Below are 12,162 nucleotides of genomic sequence, written 5' to 3' on the forward strand. Positions count from 1 at the left end.
CTTGCTTCTCTTATTCACAGACCTCTGGACTTCGTGGGCACTTTCAGTAATCGATGGTCCTATGGAGTCGCCTTTGGGGCCACAGCCAATAAGGTCATGTTCTTGTTCTCAGAAGGTTACCAGCCCCTGCTGGTCCCGCAGTGGGCCCAAGGTACACGTGCTGCCTCAACACCTGCTGGGAATTTCACCACGGAAATTCTTGCTTAGAGACCGCATGGCAGGGGTTCTCTGGGGTCAGGGGACACACTTTGTGGACTGTCAGCATTCTTTTCAGCTTATTACTTACCCAAGGTCAATGTTGAGCCCACAGGGTTTCAAAGCTCATTTGCGGGCGTTTTCTCCCAGTTAGATTCAGAGGTTCTTTAGACATAGAAGGCTCAGAAGGTAGCTTCTCTGTCACCTGCAGTAAACATCTCTCCTGAGTGATAGCTATGACTGCCTTCTTGCTATCAGTAAGCATTCAGATGCTTCCTCAAAGAACTGTGCTTACTTCTCTGGCCATTGATCTGAGGCCTCTTTGTTCCCCATGCCCTGGGCTCTCTGACAGTTCAGTCATCCCTAATCTAATGACTCCCAAACCTCTCCTGTCCTGTTCAGTTCTCTCTCCTGAGTTACAGTCCTCTATGAGCAAATGCCTACAGTATCTCCTTAGTTTTTTTTTTTCTACTTCTTTTTAAAATTTTTATTATTTTTTAAATTTTTTAAAATTTTATTATTATTATTATTATTACTTTATAATATTGTATTGGTTTTGCCATAATCAACATGAATCTGCCACAGGTGTACACGTGTTCCCAGTCCTGAACCCCCCTCCCACCTCCCTCCCCATACCATTCCTCTGGGTCATCCCAATGCACCAGCCCCAAGCATCCTGTATCATGCATCAAACCTAGACTGGCAATTCGTTTCTTATATGATATTATACATGTAATATCTCCTTAGTTTTTAAGAGTTTTTGATGAAAATTGAAACCAAAATGATGTATCTCTTAGAAGTATATAAGCTAAGATTTGTTGTTTGGTCACTCAGTCATGTCTTTTGCAACCCCATGGACTGCAGCCTACCAGGCTCCTTTATCCATGGGATTTCTCAGGCAAGAACACTGGAGGGGGTTGCCATTTCCTTCTCCAGAGGATCTTCCCAATCCAGAGATTGAACCTGAGTCTCCTGCATTCTTTACCACTCAGCCACCTGGAAAGCCCATGGCAAATATTTGCATCTATGAAATCATTACCACAATCACCATGATGAACCCCAGAGTTAACTTTTTCCCCTTTGTACTGTCTTCTTCCCACCTGTATCTTGTCATCACCCCCAGCCTCAGGCAATTATATAAATGGAATCACATGTAATGCACTTTCCCCCTCTCCTTAGGGGAGTGATCTGTTTTCTTTCACCCTCCAGCATCATTATTTTGAGATCCATACATGTTTAGCATGTATCAGAAATCATTCCTTTTTCATTTCTGAGTAGTGTTCTACTATATGGAAAGACCACAGTTTGTTTACCCATTCACCAGTTGACAGACATTTGATTTATTTTCAGTTTTTGGCTATTACAAATATAGCTGCTAAAAGGATTACAAGTCCTTGTATGTTTCCACTTTTCTTGGATAAATACCTATGAGTGGATGTCTGGATTATTAAGACCATGAAGTAGATTATATTTTTAAAGAAACTGTCAGACTATTTTTCAAAGTGGTTTTTTCCAGTTTTGATTACCTTCCTCAGTGTATGAGAGTTTCAGTTTCTCTTTGTTTTTGACAACACATGGTCAGTCTTTTTAATTTTCACCATTCTAAGAAGCATGTAGTGGTATCTTATTGTGCTTTTAATTTGCACTTTTGTAATGACTAATGATGTTGAGCATATTTTCATGCTTATTTGCTATCCCTCTACGTTCTTTGATGAACTGTCTGTTCAATCATTCGCCTACTTTAAAAAATTGGGTTGTTTTTTGTTTTCTTATTGTTGAGTTTTGAGAGTTTTCTTTTTTTTTAATCCGATCCATATGTATCTTTTTTTTTTTAATTTTAAAATCTTTAATTCTTACATGTGTTCCCAAACATGAATCCCCCTCCTCTCCCTCCCCATAACATCTCAGTGGGTCATCCCCATGCACCAACCCCAAGTAAGCTGTATCCTGCGTCAGACATGGACTGGCGATTCAATTCTTACATGATAGTATACATGATAGAATGCCATTCTCCAAAATCATCCCACCCTCTCCCTCTCCCTCTGAGTCCAAAAGTCCGTTATACACAGCTGTGTCTTTTTTCCTGTCTTGCATACAGGGTCATCATTGCCATCTTTCTAAATTCCATATATATGTGTTAGTATACTGTATTGGTGTTTTTCTTTCGCCAGAGAGTTTTCTTTTTAATATACTCTGTATATAAGTGCTTTATCAGATGTATGAATTGCAAGTATTTTCACCCAATCTGTGACTTGTGTTTTCATTCTATCGACAGTGTCTTTTGAAGAGCTTCCATTTACAATTTTGAGGAAGTCTAATATTTTCATTTTTCTTTTTATGGTATCATATAAGAAATCTTTGCCTAATCTAAGATCACTTAGATTTTCTTATTTGTTCTTTCTAGAGGTTTTAGTCTTATGGTGTCTTGCATTTAGGTCTATAATACATATTAATTTTTTGCTTATAGTGTAAGGTGTAGAATGAATTCCTCTTTTTTTTTTTTTTGCCTTTGACTATCCATTTATTTGCAACACTCCTTGTTGCAAAAACCTACTCTTTGCCCACTAAACTGCCTTTGCAGCTTTGTTGAAAATTGATTGACTACACATGTGTATGGGTCTATTTCTGGGCTCTCCATTTGGTTCCATTGACCTGCAAGGTGTGAAGGTTCTAATTTTTCCACATCCTATCCAATACTTGCTATTTTCATTTTTAAAAGATACAGGCATTTGAGTAGGTGTGAAGTATTATCTGACTGTTGTCTTGACCTGTGTTTCCTTGAAAACGAATATGTTGAACATCTGGCTGGGCCAGAACATTGTTTCTTGCTTCACGGCTCAAGGGTTCCCTCTTCTGTTTTCACAAAATGATTTTACGTATGTATCCTCATTATAACCGTACATTTTCTGAGTTGACTTCTTACCTCCATTTTTGTTTGGACTCACTACTTCCCAGCTCCTAATGTTCTTATTCTTTTCATTTTGAATTCCTACTGCCAACAGTTTCTCTGTCACCCTGGACTTGTCCTGGGAGGGGACTTGGATATTTAGTATAGTGAGTTCATGGGTTGCGATAGATCCAGCATCTTCAGACTTACTAACACCAAAGTCTGCTGATTCTCACCTGTGAATCATGACCTTCAGCACCTTGCCCATTTTCTGCTGTTATTTCAGCTTCAATTTCCTGTGAATATCTGTTGGCAACTTTGGTTCTGTTCTTGGGCTTTCAAAGACCCTATTGTCTGCTGTCTGCTTCCTCTTAATCTGATGTTGATATCAAATGGGTCTTGTCACTTAGATTTGTTGTAGATGTTTGTGGGCTTATGATTTTGCTATCTTATTCACTCTGCTATCCTGGTGGGTGAATTCGGGTAAATTTAAAAATTATGCTCTTGCAGCTTCTAACCTCACAGCAGTTATTCCTTTTATATTGTCCCTTACCTGCCCATCTTCCACCACTCACATTCACAGAAATACGGACTACCCCAACCAACCATCTCCCATCCTTTGAGTGAGGAATGTCCTTACTTTCCTCCTTCTCGCCAACCTACAAACTCCTTCTTATATTTAATGGCCTTGCTAAATGTCATCACCTCCAGGATGCCTTCCCTCATACTCAGACCCTAGGTGAGGTCCATGATTTCCTCTTCTTGCCCTCATAGCACGCTGAATATGCCTCTACTATCATACATATCACATCACTTACTTTCCTCCTTGTCTTCTCTATTGTATTGTAAGTATCTTAAAGCAAGAACTTTGTTTATTTCTCCTGTATCCTTGATGCCTGTTCTGTGCCCCAGCCCAAAGCAGACACTTAGAAAGGACACCTTGCCCATTTACATTTTACTGATTTGTTAGATCGTCTCAGGACTAGTCAGTGACAGCATTAATATTATCATTGCCTTAAGGGTACAGTGTATAAATATAATACTTTACAAGAGGTTTTAAAACACAGCTCATCCCTGCTCTCTGTGTTGCTATGGTATACATTATGGCGCTCTACTTGCAGTGATTGTTCCTTTATGTTGTCTGTTTCTGCCCATCATACTGTGAGCTAATGAAGGCCAGGGACCAAGTCGTCTTCATCTCAATAGTTAGCCCAGTGCCTGGCATGGGAGAGGTACCAGGAAGGCTCTGTAACATGAATACATGACAGACATCCCTGCATTCCTCCTTGGGCTAATCTGGCACTTATTCACTCATCTCCCTGAGTCCTGAGATCTGTGACTGCAAGTCACATGAAGCCCCATAGCTGACCTGAGTCTCCCCTGAGTTTGTGAGAAGAGGAACTCACACAGTCTCTGGCCCTTCTCTCCCAGCCTTTGTGCTTCTGATCGGCGGCATCGAAGTTGGCCTGTCCCACTTCCCCTTTTTTGCCTGCCTCTCATCGGAGTTTGGGCTGGTCAGCTCCATCCTGGGCTTCAGCTACTCTCTTGTCTGGTAAGATGGACTCTGCCTGCCTCCCCTCCAACAGTTTGTTTGGCCATGGCTAGACTCTGGGCAAAGTGCTGGTGGTGACCTGAGAACTCTCTTGGAGGACACCTTGCCCAGAACTGAGGCTCAGGGTGGGTGGGTAGGTGGAATGATTGGTCCCAGGCCCACCGTGGCCCCTCCTTGGGACTGCACTTGAGGCTTCAGAAGGTCAATCTGCATTCTGTCAGCTCCACTAGAGCCTGCCCATGATTAGAATATTCCCAGAAGTCAGGGTTGTAGAAAAACTCACTTCTGTCAACTGCCGTCAGTAGACCCACAGGTAGAAGCAGGAGTCCCATTTGGATGTGACTTCTCCTTGCTGTTGTCACTTCCCTGGGAGCCCAGGAGAAAGTGCAGGGGCCTTAACGGGGTATTTGGGGCCATCGCAGTCTGGCCTATCCCTGTCTCTCCATGCCTGATGGTCTCTAACACACACCTCCAGTCATGCAAGGCTCCTGAATTCATTTCTTCATCCATCCACTTCTTCATTCGGCAAATATCCCACTGTGATCCAGGGAATGCACTGGAAGACAAAACAGACCATCATGGAGCGTACGTTCTGGCCTCTCCGTCTGCATGTTGCTCTTCCCTGTGTGGAGCGTCCTCCCACCTTGGCCCGGTGGTGGGCATATGCTCATTCTTTATGTATCATCACCCCTGGACGTGGGCTCTTTCTCACCCACCTCTTGAGCTCTGTGCCCTCAGCTCTGATGCCGAACCAGCACAGAGCTGGCCCTGGAGAATATTTCTGGCTGAGTAATCCCATGAACACTTCTACTCTCCAGCCCTCAAGCTCATTTCATTGCCTGCAACCCCCTTAGTGGGCTTGTTTCCCCCACAGCATTTCCTGTGGAGCAGGGGTCCTGGACCTAGTGTGAAAACAAGTGGAGGGAACTCTCAAGCAAATGATACCCTGATAGCTACAATTCCAGAGTTTGTTAAATGGCTTGCTAATTAGTGGCTTGATTTTAAAAAATTAGAAGACAGGGTATTAAGGGTTAGACATGGAGTAATATCATCTTAACAGCCTCTGGCAGACTCTGAGCTGGTGAGGAAAAGGTGGCTAGAAGCATTTAGCAGCTTGTGCACCATAGGAGTATGGGCACCAAGATTGAACATGACCAGTTGGGGGGAACCCTTGAGACTTATTCCTCAGAGGGGTGTTTACAGACAAGGCCAGGCAGGAAAAGCCTCAGCCTCAGGGTTGGGAGACTTGGTCTTGGCTCTGAGTGTGACTCTAGATGGATCCTTTTCCCTCTCTGGGCTTCAGTCTCCCGAGTGATGAAGGGAGAGAGGAGGAGAACTCTCTGTCTCCCTGCTCTGCTATTGTGGACTCCAGGAGTGTGTGAGGATGCGTTAAATGAATGTAGCGTGCATGTAGCTAGGCATGAGCTAGGTGCCTGATCTGGGTGAGATGCACACGGAGTCCTGGGAACCAGTCCTCCCAGAAGGATGGGGAGAGGCCTCCAGGCAGCTGGAATCTGAGCTGTTTTCACAGGGGCTGTGCTGGGAAGGACCCCAGGACTCCAACCCTGTTTCTGTCCTGCAGGTTTGTGGTCACCACCCTTTACATCATACAGTGTCCCCATGGGCAGGTGAGTCCCCACTGAATTGTATTTCAGTAGTTCAGCCCAATCACTATGGCCAGCTCGCTATGTGACCTGGGACAAGGCTTTGCCACTCTGGGCTCCAGCTTCCTCATGTGGACACAAGGGAGTTGGAGCCATTCCTGATGCCTCCATTTGCAGAGCATCTTGTGTTGATCAGGTGTCATTCACAGGATATGTCCTCACAGTTGATGCCCATAGTGGCCCCTCAAGGGAGGGAAGCTCTCAGCAAACCCATTTTATAGGTGAGGAAACTGAGGCACAAGTATATTATGTAACTCTTGAGAAGCAATAGATTTGGAAGTTAAGACCAAGTCTGGCTGACTTCAAAGCTCCTTTTTCTTTTCCATTCCTGTATGTAGCCTCAGTTTCTCTGGTCTATAAAATGAGACAAATGGACTCAATGTACCCTTTGTTGCTTTGCCATGCATTGTCCACCCCAGAATTATAGGAAGCTGGTTTATCTTTTCAGCCCTATACCCAGGAAAGTAAGCAAGATGAAAGAGAGGTATCATGTTGCAGCCAGGAGGCTTACTAGGTGGGTGAGAGGAGTTTAAGGAGGCCACCTGGGCCAGGAGCCCATGGGAGCCTTGCCAAAGCCTTTCCTGGACTTTAGTAACTATGGAGGATTAAGGAGTGTGGTAAAGAGAGTCTGGGGGAACCAGATTAGAAAATGAGGTGTGTAGGTCAGACCTTCCCTCTGCATCTCTGCCACAGGATTGAGGGCATTCTGGTGGATCTCTGTCCCAAAAGAAGCCCTTCTTCCCATTGCTCACAGCGCCTGAGGTTCCAGAGCACAGGTATTTTCTTTGGAGTCTTGGAGAACTTTCAGTCTTCTAGACATTCTCTTGTAATTTAAAATATTCATGGTTAATTGGAGGAGACAGCAGGGTCTTATTTCTGTGCTCAGAATCTCTAACAGCAAGAACTGCTATGTGTCAGGCATGGTTCTAGGCTCATTCCCAATCACTAACTGGAGAATTCCCAGGATACTAGGCAGCCAGTGTGTTAGTGCCATTCATACCCAGTTCGTTGATAGGAAAGTAAGGCTAGGGGCTGACATGACTTAATAATTCAGACTAAGGAAGTAATGAAGACCTGTTCTCATGTTTTCAAATGTATTTATGGAAACATTGTTTATAAAAATGAGACATTGGAAAGGGTCTAAAATGTCAAATTCTAAGGGGAAATTTAGATAAAATTTGTGTTCTATGTGCTAAGTCGCTTCAGTCGTGTCTGACTTTTTGTGACCCCATGGACTATAGCTCACCAGGCTCCTCTGTCCATGGAATTCTCTGGGCCAGAATACTGGAGTGGGTAGCCATCAGAGATCTTCCCAACCCAGGGACTGAACCTGGGTCTCCTGCATTGCAGGCAGATTCTTTACCATCTGAGCCACCAGGGAAGCCCAGATATAGCTATATGGATATAGATAATTAAAAAACACAATGAAATATTAATACTACAAAGACTAAGTCTCAGATATAAGCATACATTGGAAGATGAAGACATCAGCCCCTGCATCTCAGAATGTGTCTAACCCCGCCCTAACATCCCTGCATCAAAACTCTGATTTCCCAAGGGTCGGAAGAATACTCTGGAAGCATTAAAAAAAAGGAAACTAACCTATAAATTATGAAAGATAAGTAACAATATTATTTATCTTAAAAGAGTGAAAAAATGTTTTTATCAAAATGAAGCTAATAACATAAAAACTATGAGCACCATTCTGAGAGACCTGTTACTTTTGGGAGCTTGTGATGCTCCCAGCATGATGACACTCACAGGCCCTTCCTCCCTTCTTTCCTTCCTTTTCTTCTTCTCCCGCTCCCTCTTCTGCTCCGCGCCCCTCCTTCTTCCTCCCCTTTATCTTTCTGTCTCTGTCTCTTTTCCCCCCTCTCTCACCCTTCCCCTCTCTCGTGTGTGTTTTCCAAAAGGAACATTTAATACGTAATCAGGGGAATTCCCTGGCAGTCCTGTGGTTAGGGCTCTGTGCTTGCACTGTAGGGGGCACAGGTTCAATCCCTTTGGGGAACTAAGATCCCTGCAAGCCATGCCATGCCACCAAAAAGATATGCAATCAGAAAAAAAACCCATGGAAACCCCTTGTAGAAAATTAAGTGGGGGCCTAAGACTCAAGTCCAGAGCTGCTGGACTCCAAATCTGCTGCTTGTTCTGATGAAGTGGGGCTGCGGGGTGGGGGGTGGGGTGGGGAGGGGATTGGCTGCTGACCTCCAAGCTCTGAGAGAGTGGGCCCCGGTGGGCGCAGGCTGGGACAGGCAGATTCCTGTGCACAGCCTCCCCAGTGGCCTAGCCCAGCCCTCCCTAGAGCCCATGCCCCCTGCTCTGCTTCTGTTGCAGTTCGTGGGGAATTATGAGACTGTCATGTTCTACTGGCCCTCGTTGCTCTGCCTAGCCTTCCTGCTGGGCCGCTTCCTGCACATATTTGTCAAATCTCTGAGGGTCCACCTGGGCTGGGAGCTCCAGATGGTGAGTACTAAGTAAAAATACCATGTGTTCCCTGGCAGGCTGTTTCCCTAACAGCCCTGTGAGGTAGGTACTACTATTACTTTTCCCTCTCTGTATTAGGAAACTTGGACCTGGAGACATCAATCGCATTGCCCAATAGCTAGGTCAATAGCTAGTCTGTAGCAGAGACAGAACTGGAACCCAGAGAGTTTGGTCATTGAGGCCCTATCTTCCCCCTTGTGCTCCTTCTTCTAGTCCCTTGAGGTAAAAAGTTAGGTTGTTTATATGAGATCTTTCTTCTTTTCTTCATGTAGCTATTTACTGCTATAAATACCTGCTAAGCAGTTCCTCTTAGAACTGCTTTTGCTGCATCCCATAAGTTTTTATATGTTGCATTTCTATTTTCATGTGCTTCAAGGTAATTTTTAATTTCCCTTTTGACTTTATTTGATCCATTGGTTGCTCAAGAATGTACTGTTTGTAAATTTTCCTTCTATTATTAGTATCTACCTTTTTGTGGTCAGAAATTATGCCTGGTCTGATTACAATCTTCTTAAATTTAAGTCTTGTTTGTGGCCAGACATGTGCTCTAGCCTAGAAAATGTTTGTGAAAAGAACATGTACTCTGTTGGTGTTATACGGAATGTTCTGTAAGTGTGTGCGTGCTCCATTTGGTCTATAGCGTTGTTCAAGTCCGTTGTTACCTTATTGATCTTCTGACTGGATTATCTATCCATTGTCGAAAGTGTGGTATAGAAGTCCCTTACTATTATTGTGTTGCTGAAATAAGTAAGAGAAAATTCTTTTCATAAAAAATAAAAACGCTGGGATGTGGAGCATTTCATTCCTGAAATAGTATTTTGAACTATGATGAGAAATCACCAAATCTCAGAAGGAAATCAACTTCACAAAACAAAAGCTGCTATAAACAGGAAACAGAAGAGTCAGGGAAGGTCAGGCCTCTAGCATTTCTTGAAAGCAGGTACTAGGTAAACAGGAAATGGGACACTGTTGTCTCTTCAATAAAAGACAGGTGTCTGGGAATGGTTCAATTGAAAATAGCCAAGTTTTATCCCAAATGCTGGCCTTCATGTCAATAGTCCTTCAGAGAGACCAAAACTCTAATAAGACTTTCTGAGCCAAAGCATCAACCTCTTTCTTTTCTCACAGGAAGAAAAACCTTTCCTGGAAGTTCACCAGGCAGAGCATGTCAAGCAGCTCCTGAGGAAGTGCCCCCTTCAGTAAGCACAGTTCTATTTGCCCTGCTGTGTTTGCACAAATATTGATGAATTCTGACATGTTAGAGACCTGGAGATGACTGGAAGGGCACTATTTTAGGGGCCACTTGTTTGTTAATAACAGAAACTCAATTCAAACGGGTGTAAAGAGAAAATGAAAAGTTATGGCCTTACAAAATTAAAAAGTCTAGAGGTTATCAGTTTCAGACACAGATGGATCCAGGGGTTTGGTTGATGTCATCAGAACTAGGTCTCTTTGCCTCATTTCTCTGCTTTTATTGTTCAGTCAGAGTCATGTGACCCCACGGACTGCAGCACGCCAGGCTTCCCTGTCCTTTACTACCTTCAGGAGCTTACTCAAACTCATGTCTGTTGAGCTGTTGATGCCATCCAACCATCTCATCCTCTGTCATCCCCTTCTCCTCCTGCCCTCAATTTTTCCCGGCATCTGGGTTTTTTCCAGTGAGTTGGCTCTTCACATCAGGTGGCCAAAGTATTGGAGCTTCAACTTCAGCATCAGTCCTTCCAATGAATATTCAGGACTGATCTCCTTTAGGATTGACTGGTTTGATCTCCTTGCAGTCCAAGGGACTCTCAAGAGCATTCTCCAGAACCACAGTTCAAAAGCATGAATTCTTCAGCGCTCAGCCTTCTTTATGGTCCAACTCTCACATCCACACATGACTACTAGAAAAACCATAGCTTGGCTATATGGTCCTTTGTTGGCAGAATGATATCTCTGCTTTTTAATACTCTGTTTTGTTTTGTCAAAGCTTTTATTTCAAAGAGGAAGTGTCTTTTAATTTCATGGCTGCAATCACCATCTATAGTGATTTTGCAGCCCAAGAAAATAAAATCTGTCACTATTTCCACTTTTTCCCCATCTATTTGCCATGGAGTGATGGGACTTGATCTTCATTTTTTGAATATTGAGTTTTAAGCCAGCTTTTCACTCTTCTCTTTCACCTTAATCAAGAGACCAGAAACTCTAAGCTTTTACCCTTCTGGCTTAAGCTCACAGAAAAGAGTATTTTCTTCTAAGTAATTCTAACAAAATTCCCATGAATGTGTTTCATTGGATCAAGTTGGACCACATGCCATACCAGAAACAATTACTATGTGTAGGCGATTGGAGTAAACAGATTGTTAAACCAGAGTCAGGAGCTTCCCAGGTAGCACCAGTGGTAAGGAGCCTGCCTGAAAATGTAGGAGACATAAAAGACCCAGGTTCAATCCCTGGGCCAGGAAGATCCCCTGAAGGAGGGCACAGCAATCCACTCCAGTATTCTTGCCTGGAGAATCCCATGGACAGGGGAACCTGGTGGGCTACAGTCCGTGGGGTTCCAGAGTTGGATTTGACTGAAGTGACTTAGCATGCATGCATGCAAACCGGGGTCACATGTTCACCACTGGACCTAAGAAGTGGTTCAGCCTCACTTAGCCACCAGGACTGCTGGTAGGGAAGAGTATAGACCCAGGGAAGAACTGAGGTGCTGTTACCAATATAAGATGGCATAGCTCTTGGCCAGGAAAAAGCACCTATCTTCAGTGATCATTCAGGTTAACTACCCCTGCCACTGCCGCTGTATACAAGGAGATATTTCCCAGAGAAGGCATATGTCTAATCCAGGGTCACACAGTTGCAAAGTTAATTCTTTGGTTAGAAATATAGTTGGCAACATGTAGCAGAAAATGCAAAATAATCATGGCATGAACAAGAGAGAGATTTATTTCTTTCTCATATAAAAGAATTCTGGAAGCAGGCAGTCTATACTTACCCTGGACTGCCCATCATGGCAGTTAACCCATCATCTGTCTTTCTCCTCTGATAACTTAGTGGGTTGCTATCATGGAGGCTGGTCCAGAATAGATGCTGGAGCTCCAACCTGGACCAGCCACCATGTCTGCCCTTCAAATGGCAGGCACGAGAAATGAGTAATGACAAAGGAAGCCCTCCCAGCTGTGTCACTTCCATCTGACCAGCCTCTCCAAGTCCCATCCACACCTCTGTTCATGTCTCATTGGCCTGTTTAGCCTTGGTCACTCTTAGCTGTAAGAAAGGTCAAGAACTATAGCCTTTTATCTAGTAAATTTCTGTCCCGAATAAAACTGAGTCTCTGTTCTGAAGAATAAGGGGAGGATGACTGGAATCTTCCAGTGCTCTTTCTCTTCACTAAACTC

The 12,162-nt window shown here is 43.8% G+C and overlaps 1 protein-coding gene across 3 annotated transcripts in view; it reads left to right on the top strand.

Annotated features, from left to right (window-relative positions):
* Positions 1-12,162, top strand: part of LOC138080927 (stimulated by retinoic acid gene 6 protein-like) — a 45,039-nt gene that overhangs the window by 16,104 nt on the left and 16,773 nt on the right. For 2 of the 3 annotated variants that reach the window (XR_011145001.1, XM_068973818.1), the window contains exons 4-8: positions 21-151; positions 4,514-4,634; positions 6,217-6,262; positions 8,636-8,764; positions 9,914-9,984. Coding sequence is in view for 2 of the 3 variants with exons in the window: in XM_068973818.1 (XP_068829919.1) it covers positions 21-151; positions 4,514-4,634; positions 6,217-6,262; positions 8,636-8,764; positions 9,914-9,984 (498 nt within the window). In the remaining variant the exon portion in view is untranslated. The remainder of the gene's footprint in view (positions 1-20; positions 152-4,513; positions 4,635-6,216; positions 6,263-8,635; positions 8,765-9,913; positions 9,985-12,162) is intronic. The other variant, XM_068973819.1, reaches the window with a different exon arrangement.

Source organism: Capricornis sumatraensis, chromosome 6 (genome assembly GCF_032405125.1).
Source record: "Capricornis sumatraensis isolate serow.1 chromosome 6, serow.2, whole genome shotgun sequence".
Lineage (NCBI taxonomy): Eukaryota > Metazoa > Chordata > Mammalia > Artiodactyla > Bovidae > Capricornis > Capricornis sumatraensis.